General features: G+C 36.5%; 1 protein-coding gene across 2 annotated transcripts in view; it reads right to left on the reverse strand.

The window, feature by feature from the left end:
- Positions 1-15611, reverse strand: part of LOC128027556 (follistatin-related protein 5-like) — a 121809-nt gene extending 106198 nt beyond the window's left edge. The window contains exons 1-2 of one of the 2 annotated variants that reach the window (XM_052615277.1): positions 15242-15611; positions 973-1108 (exon numbers count right to left, since the gene is read on the reverse strand). In XM_052615277.1, the coding sequence (XP_052471237.1) occupies positions 973-1108; positions 15242-15264 (159 nt within the window). In that variant the 5' untranslated portion in view covers positions 15265-15611. The remainder of the gene's footprint in view (positions 1-972; positions 1109-15241) is intronic. The other variant, XM_052615278.1, reaches the window with a different exon arrangement.
- Positions 15612-15814: the final 203 nt, after the last annotated feature.

Below are 15814 nucleotides of genomic sequence, written 5' to 3' on the forward strand. Positions count from 1 at the left end.
TGCGTCACCCCCAACAGTAATTCCCTAATGGCAGCCGTTTACTGTAGCTAGGTAACAACACAGGAGGAGAAGATGCCAGTTTCAGTGTTTTATTGAAGCAGGCCTACTTGTCCCTTTGGATATACCATCAAAACTCAATACGCACACTGCAACACATCAGTTAGTCTGTGTGTGAGCTGCAGAAGAATTGCAAGAGATGCAAAGAATGCAAGATGCTCTCCAAAGGCAACTTCATTAAAGGCAAGCAGTTATGAGAAACACAAAATATTTAAATTTGCCATCAACAGTACTGACTCATTTACTCAAGATCGACAAACTTTTCAAGAAGATTCTCATATGTCAAATGTCTAACGGACTCAGGTTTGTGAAAACACCACAAGAGTTTCATGTAACTGGAAAATAGACGCAGCTCAAAGGGACATTTCTATGACCCCCTGTTCAGACATATATATGGATATTAAAGGAAAGTGTTCCCACGAGTCTCTGTTCTGTCAGTCAGTGCCCTCCGTCCCTGCCTAATTGATCTGTTGCATAATATGAACATTCGCTGAAGGTGATGAGGAAGAAAAAAGAGGAGAGAGAAAGAGTGGAGCTCGTCAGAGCTGCATTACTCCTTGATTGCTGGTATCTGGCTGTGTGTATCTCCGAAGCTCACTGCAGTGGCCAGTCAATAAACATTCACTTACACAATCACACTGAGCTACTTCATCATGATGTCAGCGCAGCAGGGGTTTTGGCCTGCAGTTCGAAATGTCCACAGTGAAATATCCAACATTTTCTAATTTAAATATTATTTTGCAGCTCTGATATTCGGCTCTTGAGCAGAGGAAGAATAATGAATTGTCCTGTGAAAATTATCAAACCAGAAGCGCTCGATGCAATGTGGATTTCCATAATAATTAGCATCATAACTGGCCACACAGTAGTCTTCTCTTGTGAAGGGATGGCTAATGAAATTGGAAAGATCGATACCTTGTGACGGAATCTGACAAGAGGTCGATACGCCATCAGGGTAAATCCTTCTTTGGTGGGACGTGCCTCTGCTATCAGTGCTGCCCCCCAGAGCAGGACAGCTGCCCACCATCTTTTGGAGCCTCTCATTACCCTCCTGTAATAAAATAAAAGATATGAATACACAAAAATAAACAACAACCCATGTAGGTTAAGCATTTAGGCGGAGCATTTAAAGCCTTTTGAAACAAACAATGCATCACAGCTCGGCTAATTAGAGCAGACAAAGGAGGATGCCGATCTACTGTGGGTTTAAACTAATGCTTTCGATAAGAACCTCATACTCAATGGTAAGATTAAATCTACTTTGAATCATTTAAGGTATAATGAGCACCATGAGGAAATAAAGATAAAGCTAAGAAAAAAAGAATCAATATATTACAGTGCTGATGGTGAACGCAATAGATTGCAGTTATTTTGAAGTCAGGCATTCAAATCAAAGTAACATTCAGATTCAGTCCTGATAAGAGACTTTTGCACCGTCTTTATTAATGGTTTTCAAACTGATGTTGGGAAACCCCCAGGGGTCACAAGGGAGCGACAGACCGTGGAGAAAATGTATTTTTTTATCATTTATAAACAAACAAACAAATAAATAAGTTAAATTAATAAACTAGATGTAAAATTTGAATAAATAATTAAACGGTAACACTTTAATAATACATTTGCATAATGCGCACCTATGTTCTACGTTGGCTGGCCCGCGAACAACTTGGCCCCGCCCACAAACACGTCATTCATTCAGGTGACTTGACTCAAAATATATTTGGATTCACAACTCACAAAAGTGCTACTTGCAGGGCATTTCAATGCAAAAACATTGGAGCATTAGTGGGGTCCCAAGAGTCGTTCTGTCGGAGAAAGCAACAAACTAATAAACGTAAAATATATACATATGAGTAGGATGCAGTCTTGAGGCCCCCCTCATCACAGGTCCCAGGACAACTGCTGTGTGAGAGTGTTGTCCTGCTAGGGTTCATGTATTTGGAATGGAAACACTAGTTTGTATGACACGACGTTGGATTTCAGAACAAAGCAATTCAGAAGAGATTCTTATCGTTGGTTAGTTCAAAGGCCATACGTATTTCACATCACTGGTTTGAAGTCAGGCACATGACTGGCCCAAGAAATGAGCAAGCACTCTTGCTGCAAACCTGTGCTACCCATCTGTGCTTTTATTTCAATTTCAGCATGCATGACTATCATATTTCATGCTGTCTGTATGCCAAAGAGAGAGCACATGAAGAAGGAAGATTGAACGCTGAGCAATCACCTATAGGGACAGTCATCATAACTTTATCATGTGGCCATAAATCGTCTGCGCCACATCTATGCCAAGTGTCTTGGCATTGACTTTCAAATGAGGGATGTCTATCACTCAGAATGTTTACAATAGATCACTGTATGACAGTTTACCAGCAGGCAGAGCGATATGAGTGTCTTCTACTCCATCTCAACTGTACTGTACTTGCCCAAAGTCATATCAGTAGTGATTGTTTACTTATCGGTGCTTCAATGTATTCAGAGCATGATCTTCTGAACCATTCTCTATTTTTGCCCCTCGGTACACCCCCATGCTCTGGTAGACTAGAGTAATAATGCTGTGTTGGCAACCCTGGTATTGCAGACATTTGTAGACTTTGTGGTTAGAATTTATGCTGCCTCCTACAATAAAGGGTACACACTGAGCATGCTAGATTACCAAGGTTGCCAAGGTTTCCAACTGGATCGTCAACTACAAAAAATACAGTTAAGAAAGGAAATGAGAGTGAGAGTTAACAGATGTTATTTTTATAAAATAAGGTCAAATAAAATGTAAAAAAGTACAGTAAAAAGTAAAAGGAAATAAGAAAACCTAGAGTGATAATTTTGTAATAAGAGTAGTTACTGTATAGTTTATAGAAAATGAGAGTCATCAAATGCCATTTTTACAGAAAAATTAAATTAAATTAAATTAAATTAAATTAAATAATACATACAGATAAATAATGCTGTGTTGCCAACACTGGCATTTGCAGTCTTTCTAGTTATAATAGAGAAAATAATAAAATAGAATTGTTTATTTTCAAATTGGACAACATAGTATGCATTCCAGACAGATTTTAATCACATTTTCATCAGTGGAATATAGAAAGAGTCTTCATATAGGATCCATATAAACAAACATCAACAATTCAAACTAAAAAAAAACTCTTCCACAGTAAAGAAGGCATTAGGCTTCCTTAGGGGGCTAACACATCTGGCCTACATCTTGACGAACAACATCACTGTCACCTCCGGCAGTAAGGTCCTTCTATAGGTGATGACCACATATGTCCTGATGGCTCTTCAGCATTTATATGTGTTCAGTTGCCTGACAATGATACACATCTACACCAAGCCATGTACGTTTAGGAAAGCAGGCAGCAGTGCTTGCACCTAATCTCTTTGTTCCTCTCCTGTGAGGGGAAAAAGCTCTCACTAATTGAACTGTGAATTGTGGCTAAAAAAATGCAAGGTTAAAAAACATGCAAAAATATTTGGATTACACACTGTAAGGCAAAGAAAAAAAAAAGTGCAGCAATTGTATACACAGGTTCATGAAATACAGAACAGACCTATTTCATTGTTTGCTTAAATCTGCACAGCAGTCCCAAAGGTCTGGTTACTGAGTTTCATGGCTGGCAGCTACAACAATAACATTACATTCTATTAGCACTTACTGTACATACAGTTGTTTTCTTCGAGGAAGAAGAAGAAGAAATAAAACGTTATGTGTCCGTTTTATTTGTGCAAACATGTTTTCAGTCGAAATGCTCTTTTCAACATCAAACTAAACAGACCAGCTTGGGTGAATTTTAACATTGATCATGAAACAAGGCATACACAGAGGGTCAGAAAAAACGGCCTGTCTTTTCCAAAAGATACTTTGTTTGCTTACTTTCTCTGCCTGTTTTTATTATCTAGTCTGTTATTCTCATATCTATGCATATTTTAATATTCATTTATAATCTGTGATTTAAGGAAAAGCTGAAAGCTGTCAACGTTTTTTTTTCTTTTCTTTTTTCTTTTCATTTTTCAATTGATTGAATTAGCATCCTTTTACTCGCTTTTCAGCAAATCAGATATCTGACGAATATCATGCTACCCAATTAATATTTATGAGCCGGACACCTTATTAATATTCATTATTGTTCCTACACCCCTGGAAGCTGCTATATAATGTTCACAGCAAACTGTTACGGTGAATTACTGCACTCTGTTTGAATAGGAGCACGACCCAGATCTTTCTGCAATTTAGCTTCCTCCCATGTCTCATACTGAGGATTTGAGATGCAACTGTTTACACTATGTCGAGAGAAGAGACAGTGAGCATTAAAGTCTGGAAATGGTCCGCTTACAAAACCCTGTGAAATCTCACCTATATTTTGCAGTCTGTCAAACCACTGGGCTGTGGGCGGTGACAGATGCTGGCCTTTTGTGTCAACATGACTTTTCTGTCATTGTGTAAACTGTCAGAAGAACTTCTAATTATACTGGACTGTACTGTATAAAGAGGCTTGTGCTGAAAAAAAAAAAGACTGAAAGAATTTGCCTGCGATATTGTTAAACCTGGTGAGTTTCCTAAAGGTCATGCAAAATGTATTTCTCCAGCTTTGTTTCAATATCATTAAATTTCTATTGGTCCTTAAATGTCGCCTCACAAAATACTGCATAGGTGCAAAGCCCCCAGTAACTCTGGTTTATATTGTATATAACTGCTGATCCTATGAAAAGAGAAACATTCATCTGTGCATTTTAATATTCAGAGTGCTCTAAACATATTGAATCCATCTGATGTTCCTTTGTATGGTCAAAAACACATTTTCATATCTTCTTTTGTGTTCCACAGTAGAAGGGTTTAGAACAACACAAAGTTGAGTAAGTGATACTAATGATTATTATATGATAACCAATTATTATATATGATATGTATCTCTTTAAGCTCTGGCCTTTTTTAAATTTGGAGTGTGGCACACTTTTAGACACAATCCATGAAAATTCAAGCAGCACAATAACATGCTTTATATATTTAGATTTTAAGCTCTGTTTTGGATGTGACTTTAAACTGTGAATGACAGCATGTATTGCTTGAAGTCAAAAACAACCAGGGATGTTTCACTTCAGCCCTCCAGGTGGGCTGGGAGATTTTAATGTGTTTTGAACATCTGTAATGCTCATAAAACCACTCCTAAAGAGCATTTTCTTTGTAGAAGATGTAAAGCAGAGCTGGAAAAAAAGTGAAGTGATTAAAACCTGTTGGTGTATACGATCCTCTCATACCCAAGATATATAAATATACTGCCAAAAACACATGATGCTATACAAACTATATATATATTCACAAAGCTATCCAGTATTCAGCATTGTTATTCAAACAGAAATATTACAGCAACAGTATAGTAATTGTACTTTTTGATTAAATAAATGCAGCCTTGGTGAGCATAAGAGACTTTAAAAACTGCACTGTAAAAGTTTCCTTCATTGAAAAAACAGAAACACAAACAATAATGCAAAAATGACAAACAGATGGCCAATTTCTGATGCCACTACACTTCCTGACTGGTGAACACAAAACAACATCAGCAACCACACGCTTCCTGCATCCGTAACTGTTTAAAGAAACCACTAAAGTTAACAATTAACATTTTGAATTAATTGATCAATTCCATTGTATTTGCTGGATAAAGAAAATGCTAACACAGGTGCCTTCAGTATTGTATAGAAAGCTACTAATGATCTAATTTGTGCCTCATGATCAGGATCTGCATAAAATCAGAAAATGAATTTGCTTCATACAATTGTATTTTAACAAGAATAAATAGCCATAAATTGTCACATGCACATATAGCTTTCTATGCTAAGCTAGCACTGTTTATATATATAGCTTACAGTGTTGCATCCGAGTCCTCCTGCTAAGCTCCAGCTGAAGAGTTCATCTAATGATTCTGAAACTTGCGAAACAAGGGATGTCAATACACTTACCAAAAAGTAGTATACGTTTATTTTATTAAGTATACTTAAGTAAAGTTCAAGAATATTAAGTATACTTTATGTATATATCAGTTTTCTAGTAGTATACTTGCAAGTGTACAGTTTCAATACTCCTTGGAACTAAATTGGCCCACTTTCTAGTATATAAAATTATACTTTAAGTATAACAGTAGCAAACTTTGAATACACAACTAGTTTACCTCTATGTTTGTAGTTTGTACTGCAATTATACTAAAAGTGAACTTATAGGTATACTAATAGTTTACTGAATAAATGCTTTGAAGGATAGTCTCAGTAAACTACTAGTTTATTAGTTTTATACTGCAAGAATAGTAGTTTATTTCAAGACACTAACAAAGATATCATATCTACACCAACGTCACAAGTATTGCAAAAACAGTCAACCTCACATGCAGAGGTCATTATGTGTCCAGATAAGCATCACATGACCAGGGTTTAGCCGGGCGGGTCAACCACGTGCTGGTCCTTTAACCAGATTAGTCTGAGGAGAGTAAGCTTTATCCAGACAGGGAACATGGACAATAAATATCCTTGATTAATTACACCCAAAGTTCTGCTAGAAACCAATGATAAAAGCACACTGGCAGGAGAACACAATCACAGATGAGAAAAGAGATCAGGACTTGTGTAAACACTGCTCTGTTCATGTGTACCAGGTGACATTATTTATTGCTGCTCATCACATTCATGAACATGTTATCTTTTTTATTCTGACATCTCTCCCAATGCAGCACTGTTAATCACAAAAAGAAAGAGTGTAATTTGCTGCCTGCTTTGAACACAGTGCTGCACTGCATATCCCCTCATAAATCCTTTGTGGATGAAAGAAATGTCACTGATAAAGAAATGTCAAAAGTTGAGAATATGTAACTGTGTGTGTGTGTGTGTTTGCATGCATGTATTTGTGTCACATTTAGTTAGAATATGTAAAAATGTAGCAGGCTACGTTTTTTTTGTGCTTTGTTATTTATGTTTCTATTTATTCATACATGCATGCATGCATACATCCACAAAGAAAAAAGGACAATTTTGCATCTGAAAATATCTATTAAAAAAATATCTTAAATTAGTGGTTTCAAATGGGTTTTGGCCAGATTTTACATTAGATATCAAGTGGTGACCCAACACAGTACCAAAATTCTTAAAGGCAAACAAAAATATCCTTAAAATCTAAATAAAAAAATTATACAATTTACCATTATAATATTCAATTAGTATAATATAAAACTATGGTTTCATTTTGTACAGGTTTTAAAAGACTAATTATTTAATTTAATTTTAATAATTATATTTGTATTAATTTTAAACTGTTCTTGCATTTAGTTGTTTCTTTTTTTTTTTTCGAAAGAGAATCACTGTTTTAAATCATTATGCGCGTGTGTGATATAAAAAATTCAAAAATTCATAAATAATTCAAGCCTGATCTTGAACTATAATTTGATGAAACTTTTCCTGTTTCCTTTCTTGTTCAGCTCCAAAGGGCCTAATATTGAGCGGAGACACTAAGGCTTAAATCCCTCCAGTTTTGTGTGGAAATTGAGCTCAGAGCTAAATCACTCTTTAGAGGTAATCTTTCTCAAAATCCAGCATAGACGTACATATCCAGGAGGATAAACAAGTTTCGAATCAAATTTGGAATTGAGGCGATTGAGCCACCATCCTCAGTAGACGACTTACCTGTGTTATCACAACTGTGCTACATTGCTGAAGGCAGATACACTACAAGGGCTCACATCTCATATCTATTTCTCTTGATAAAACCATTTAGTCCCTTTTGGAGTCAATGTTCAGCTGGACTAAAAGCAGATAAATGTGCAAACACACTTATGAGTATTCTGGATTGACTCCCATAGGGGTTCTCCCACCTTGAATGACTTACTTTCTAGTCTCCCCACCCACTAACATAAGTTCTCAGAGTATGCTGGGTAATATGCTAATAAGCCTTGATTGTAAGGCAGCCCCCCTGGGCAGAGCGTAAGGATTTCTCTAAATGGTTTTGCTCTCTTTCTTGAGTATGTGTGATCTTGCTCTTTGAAATCTAATAAGATGAGAGGCGTAACAACAGGACCAAACAGTCTTAAAGTAGTCATGCCAGGGGGAACTCTCTTACTTTGCACTCCCCCTAAACTGCTGAACCCTAAACTGAGACCATCTCCAAAATGTCCATCTTAACCTACATTTAACTAAATACACTCAAAGGGCATAGCTTTATGGAAATGATGAGACCTTAAAGTCAGTTCACCCTAAACTGAAATTAATGGCCACAACTGGACCAAAGAGTCAGTGAGTTCTTATGAACTGAATCAGTTTGGTTTTTCATCCAAAAGATCAAAAGACTCAACAAAATTAGAATGTATTTGTTACTACTGCAAGGAGTCAGTTTTGTTATTTCTCCCGGGAAACTCCCGTAATTTGTATGGCCCAAACCTCGTTAATCACATTAATATGTTATTCCAAGGTTGTCCAGTTGCCAGATATTGTATGAAACACATCCTACTCACAAAAGTGACTTTCAAACAATTTGTGACCACAACCTGTCAACCTACGACCATTTTGCACTGTTGAAACCTGTGCAGGTGTTTAATGCGGGAAACTGAATCAAGCATCACTCGTAGAAATGGGAGGAAAAGACTCAGGTGGTGCTTTGGTGAAAAAATAAAAAATAAAAATCTCGGAAGCCATATTGACAATGCCCACGCCTTTTGCAAAGTGTGTTGCACTGATCATAATAAATGAAAAATCTTAATAATAAAAAAATCTTAAATTGTACAAGAAATACATTTTTAATTATGATTCAAGAGGTCTTACATTTGGGGACAGAAAGACAAGAATTGAGATATATAGCTTTATGATTACATTTCAAAGGGCAATGGTTAATTGATTAAATATGATCAGTGCATTTTTCAAAGTCAGCTGCTGCGCTGCTTTGTGTACTGCGATTTCCAGGGAAGCACCTATATTTCTGCCTTTCCTTCTGCAGAGAATGAATGTGCATTTTTAATAAGCCCTTCTACTATTTTTGTTCAGACTGAAGTGAAAATTGCCCCACATTTTAAGCAGAAAATATGCAGAGTTAAAAATGTGAACTGGTGGATCAACAAGAAACTAATGCATTATAAAAATCTAAACAATTAAGACATTAAGATATATTTATGCTAATAACTGTTTGATAATAATTTGTTTATCTATCTATCTATCTATCTATCTATCTATCTATCTATCTATCTATCTATCTATCTATCTATCTATCTATCTATCTACCTTTTCTTAACAATGTTTTAAAGGCTCAAATGTGAAGTTCATAATTTTTATGAAACATTTTGTTTTGTGAAAACCTGTATCTGAATTGCAAATCCTGCTTTTTAAATGTCATTTTATGGTTTAATATATTACCATAGACATTGCTCTACTCCACTCAAATGGTATTAATTTTACTTGTGCAGGACTTCAAAAGGTCTTTAAAATTCTTACATTTAATTTTAAAAATCCTGCAGATACTCTGAACCACCCCAATACACCACCCATCCTTGCTCTGAGATCTCCCAGATTTTGGTGCCCAAATGTTGACAGGTGTGACAGAAGCATCTATATTCTATGATAACTCTTGTGCAATTAATAGTGCAATTGAAAGTCATTTAAATTAATCATAGTCTGAGTCACTTTCATTAAAAAATCATGATATGTAAAGAAGCGTCCCGAGGTTCTTGTTTAGTTTGTCGTGATGTAGTTGCTTAGCATTTTTCCCCGAATAATGTGGACTCATTAAATGGAACGCACACACACAACCCCAGCAGCCAGCAGAGGTGAGATTAGAGCGGAAAGCCAGAACACAGCTTCTGTTACGTTATGCAACAGATGCACTGTTTTCTAGAGCTGTACCTGTGTTTTGGAACAGATACTACGATGTGACACTGGCACCTGCATCCCTTAAAATGCGACTCAGGAAGGCAGCTGAGATTTTCATATTGAGGCTCTGTGTATTCCACAACACACAAATATAGAGAGAAACACACATTTAAACAAACAAAGGCAATCAAAAAGAACACAACCTCACTGGCCAGAGTTTAAAAACCAGTCCCCCTTCACAAAGACTGGTCTTTTGTCTGTGTGCGGACATGTTCCAAAGCTCACATCTAGAGCAATGTGGGCACACACACACACACACACACACATACCCACAATCAATAAGCAGGATCAGACAGCCAGTCTACCAATCTGGGAACAAGCCTGAGAACAAGCTGGAAATATCCAGACACTTTCCCTATGTGAGTTCAAACTACTTTTCCAAGCTTGGCTTTGTTCTTTAATCTATTCAACTTCAAAACATTGGTTGTACAATCTAATTATTTTCTCCCAAGCCCTAAGCCAGATCCAGTATGTAGTGAATATGCCCTGTCAAACACATATCTGCCCTATCAAGAATCAAGTCACTCATACATATTTGCCATATTCAACAGATACAAGTTGATTAGATACAGTATGGGTTGTTGCCCTGAGTAAGTTTAAATATAATGTGCACAAATGTAATAATAGATCTGATGATTAGATCTGAAGATGGAAAAGGAAAACAGATTTAAGGCTGATTTTTAACCCCAGAAAAAAATAACATAAAACATAAATAACAGACATAAACAGACAAAACATAAAGTTTCCCTAAACCCAAAAGTTCATGCTGGTTGATGGATACAGAGAGCAAGTCAGAAAGGCCTTTTGTGAGCCAGGTCTTTGAGATAGCTCTATGTCCGCTGACCAGTGAACTGTGTTATTTGCTGGTCACGGAGGATTGCACTGACCTGTCCAATCTGTGAGCAGTGTCAGGATTCATTAGTGCAACAGTAGGACTCACTCAGGTCTGTGATGAACATATCTATGGACAGGGGAATCCACAGACCACAGGAATAAAGTTTGTTCGCACATGCATCTCAGCAGCATTGTGTGAAAATAATGCTGGATTCTTATTTGAACGTGTATCTCTGGGTGATGCTATTCACGTCGAGACTGCAAAGGCGAGGAAGTTGTTTGAGGAGATTAATTATTGGAAGCAATTAGAGTGTTTGTATTGCCCCCTTCTTTTTTTTGTATCGTGTGAGTGCAGTGCCTTTCAGTGGAGAAAACAACTGCAAATCACAGACTGCTATTATGCGCACACATAACGATTCCATGATTTGTGATGAAAGCAGAAAATGAGGAAAACATGAAGATAATAATGGTTATGATGAAGATGATGATGAAGATGCAGCTGTGGCTGACAGTGTGGCTGATGATGATGATGGTGCTGATTGAAATGAAAAATGTGGTCGTTATTTCCAAGAAAAAAATAAATATTAATGTTTCTTATTATAATCAATTACAGCAAGGCTGTTAAAAAAATAGTTCACCCCAAAAAAGGTCAATTGTAAATGATAACAAAATGTTCATTTTTTGGGTGAACTATTCCTTCAAAGAGATTCATCAAAAACAAAAACAAAAAAATTCTGTCAACCCTCATAGTGGAACACAAAGGAAAATATTTTAAAGATAACCCGTTTGAATTACTTCCATTGCATGGGCAGCTGTTTTACACAAAATAAATAAAGTTATTCATGTTTTGATTGACATGAGGGAGAATGAACAAGTTTTAAAGTAATATTACATCCAAAAATAAAAATTGGCTGGAAATGCCCAATCTCACCATCAGGCCATTTACGATGTAGATGAGTTTGTTTCTTCATCACAACAGATTTGGAAATGCTTAGCATTTAAAAAGACTCCAGTCCATCAATTAAAGCCTTGTGAAGTGAAAATATGATTGTTTTTACACTGTAAAAAATTTCTTGTTGTTTTTACAAAAACTTTTTGGCAGCTGTGGTTGCCAGAATAATTTTGTAAAAATACAGAAAACTGTAAACACATTTAAGTCAAAAACTGTTAATTTTACAATATAAAGCTGTAATTTACAAACAAGAAAATGTGAATATAAACCAGTAAATTCAACAACACACAAAATTAAATCTGTTTTGTACCTTGAAAATACTGACAACCACCATAATAATAAAGATGGTACTGTATAAGAGAAAGCCACATGAAGTATCAAAGCTCATCACAAGTAGCTTCACCACAAGCAGAAGTATATATTAACATATAGAAGGTGCACATTTATGGAAACACAAAACACCATCATGGTAACACACGTGATACTTAAATAATGCAAAAAACTTTCATTAAGCAACAGAAGATGTAACATAAAGCTCAAATGTACATAACTGATAACAAGAACTATTTAAAAACATGATTATTTAAACAAAATACTTTCAAACGTGGAGTGTCACGCAGGGAATTCTGGGAATATCAGTTTACAGTTTTAGACTGTAAATTATACATTGATTTGTTCTTTTTTTACTTCTAAAAGCTGTATAATTAACAGAATTTTACTGTAAATTTACATTAAATGCTTTGTTAGATCTTTTACAGTTTTTCCCTGTATATAGTACGGGAACTTACTGTTAACCTATTATCAGTTTTTTTCCGTAGCGTTTTTACAAAATGTTACAGTTAAAATTACACTTATTTTTTACAGTGTAGGAAATAAATCCATCATTCTGTCACTTCTGGCCAAATATGAATACTCATGGATTATTGTGATATTTTTATCAACTGTTTGGATTCTTATTCTGTCAGCACCCATTCACCGCAGAGGATCCATTGCAAAATCCATAATGCTAAATTCCTCCAAATGTTCGGATGAACAAGCAAACTCATCTAAATCTTGGATGGTCTGGGGGGAGAACATTTGCAGCAATATTTTGTGCGAACTATTCCCTTAAATTCTAAGAAAACTTTAAGCAGTTACCCAACTTACATGCTGAACTACTCTTTTGGGTAACAGTGCCTAGATTTATTTCCACTGTGAGCAGTGTTTCTCACATCAGTGCACACCACAGCATTAAAGCAGCTCTACCACCTGCTGCTGAAAAATTTAAGATTGGGTGAAATTCTAAAATTGGTGAGTTGAAATAATGTGACAGGATGAGTTCTTGCTACTGAGAGAGAAAGGATAATGCGGTCTCCTTTAGAGTGTTATAGGAAGATCCAGTGCAGATAATGTGCTTACACTACATTTCGCCTTCTCTCTGTGTAAATTTATATATTTCCATTGAGTGATCTTTTCCCAATATTTCCAGCTAGGTTTCCTACAAAATGTTTTTATTTATATTTTTTTAAATGCCATCTGCTCTGGAGACATATTTAATAGCCAATACAGTGAATTGTAATGTGTTTTTGTAAGATCTGAGGCTTTACTTTTGTGTGATAATGGATGTTTGCCTATCTCTGTGTGTTGAAGAAGTGATTGTTTGTTGTTCCTCTCACTTTCTGCACCGTGTGAGATCCTTGTAGAGTTTTTGTCTTCAATACATTCGTTGCTACTGAGCACTATGTAAAATTTTACAAAATTACACCTATACTCATTTGATGTATAATTCAATGTGCATTAGATTCACTTGAGCAGAGAAGCATGGAAGCTCATACAGTAGCTACAACAGTAGGGTTCTCATACATTAACTATGAATCTCATCAGTCATACACTGAGCAGGTGGTACAATGCATTTCCACCCACCTTCCTGTGCTTTTACTCCTTTCCATTTTTTTTTTTTTATCTGAACTTTCACTTTCGCTTACAAAAGCAGATTCTATATAAATGCTTGGCAGCAAAACCTAAACCAACAGACAACAACAAACCAGGAGAGCTTGACAATGTGGCTATTTGAGCTTGGCAATGCTGTCTCTTGAGGTCTTGTTGACCAATCTTGCTGTAATAAACCTAATAAAAAAAAAAAAAAAAAAAAAAAAAAAAAATTGAAATAAAACCTACAACCTATCATACAGAAAATGTGAAGAAGAAAAGTTCTATTGATCAATGGCCACAGACACACAAAATGTTTAGATCGAGAAATAGGCATTCTTGAAAATAAATCTGTAAAATGGCAGCCCTTGTGAACATGGTGGGGAAAAACAAATCTTTGTGAAGCATACATCTTCTATAATTCATTCAGACCCATGGACATCACTATCTGGTGTTTTTTTTTTTTTTACAGTTTTTGTTTGGTGTCACTTAAATCACATATTATTATTTCTTATTCAATCTGAGTGCATCGTCAATACTAACAACACACTGTATCCTCAATGATTTTCAATTAAATAATTCATAAAAAGTTTCTTGTAATTCCTTAAACTCCGTGTACAATGATCATGGTTTTGATGATTGTTAATGGGACATTAAAAATAACAAAAATTTATCATATACGGATTTATTATAATTTATACATGCGTTTAGAGTAGCATGGTCGTATATGGAACAGTGTGAACGGGTTAAATCGTTGGAGCTGTTCACATAAGTGTTCGATTATTCGGTATTCATATTTTCTAATAGCCAGATAATGCACACAAACATTAAAATACGTCTGTGTCGTAACCTGATAACGCGGTGAGATTCAACAGTAATTTAAACTACTTAACACGCGTCTATTCCATTGCGTTGCGCCTCTTCCATTTGTTTTTGAACGCAAGAACACGTCCTATGTGAACGGATCCATATAGTCGCACTACAGACACCAATCTGTCGCCCGTCTCTAGTCAGCCACGTCAATTACCAGCGATCGCCATAAACACACGCCAGATTGAATCGGAACGAGGAAAACAAGAGTATAATCCCCTCGCCCGCACACGGTGTCACTCAAGGATTTGCGTGCTAAGAAAAACAACTTGCTAAGTACCCTGCGGCTAAATTAAACGGCCACGAGCTTTACCCAGGGTCCCGTACGTGTGCTTAACGTCTACGTTTTTCATTCGAGGACTATCGCAGCACTGTTTAAGGCAACATTACATCGGATCGACCGACGAGTGAACTCGTCCCCGATACGGCGGATGGGAAAAGCTCGTCTAACTTCATCACCCTCCATCAAGCACGGCTACTGGACTTCAGTCGTGCCCGCTACGCTGAATGTCACTGCACAAAATACTAAATTATTCACACTTTACAGCGAAAGTGCTTTCCACTTTGACTCTCCATTTAATCCATTTGAATAACTGCACATGAGTACAGAAGCCAGCACAGATAATAATATAGTGAACGCGTTTAAATCACACGGAAATTCATCCGTGAGGTTTCATCGTAAATCACATCAGGTTATGTAGTACATCATACAGAAGAAAAACATACCTGTTTATCCAACTACAACTCATCCAGAAAAGTATTTCCGAGTGAGGTTTTTAAAATAAAATAATTACTTTTGGAACAACAATGTTGACTGGTGCGAAGTAAATCCAATCCCGTTTTGGTTAAGCTGTACAACGTCCTCGGAGTTTGTGCATTCCTTCCAAGTGTCGGTTTCAGCACCTCCTGGAGTGGACAGCTCCGCAGAAAGCGATTTCACCTCGCGCTTCGGGTCTGGAGAGCCACACCAGCGCGAGCCTTTCACCTACTGGCTGCAACCTCGACCGGATTTGCATACAATAATACAACCAGCCAATCGAAAGCTCCGCCGCAAACACCGACGAGTGGAAACAGCCAGCTGACTTGTCTGAGCTCATCCGTTTAAATGAATTGTCCTTGACAAATATGATCAGAGTTTGTGTGCAGATCGTCCTATCCTCTCTTTTCCACGAGGTGCTGTATTTGTGTGTTCGAGTGTTTCATCCAAATTATTTTTCCTGTGGTCTGAAAATGGAAGACATTACATATATGATCTATGTCCAGCATTTTTTTAGTAAGCTCAAAGGCGGATTTATGATT

Source organism: Carassius gibelio, chromosome A14, assembly GCF_023724105.1.
Source record: "Carassius gibelio isolate Cgi1373 ecotype wild population from Czech Republic chromosome A14, carGib1.2-hapl.c, whole genome shotgun sequence".
NCBI classification, from domain to species: Eukaryota; Metazoa; Chordata; class Actinopteri; order Cypriniformes; family Cyprinidae; genus Carassius; species Carassius gibelio.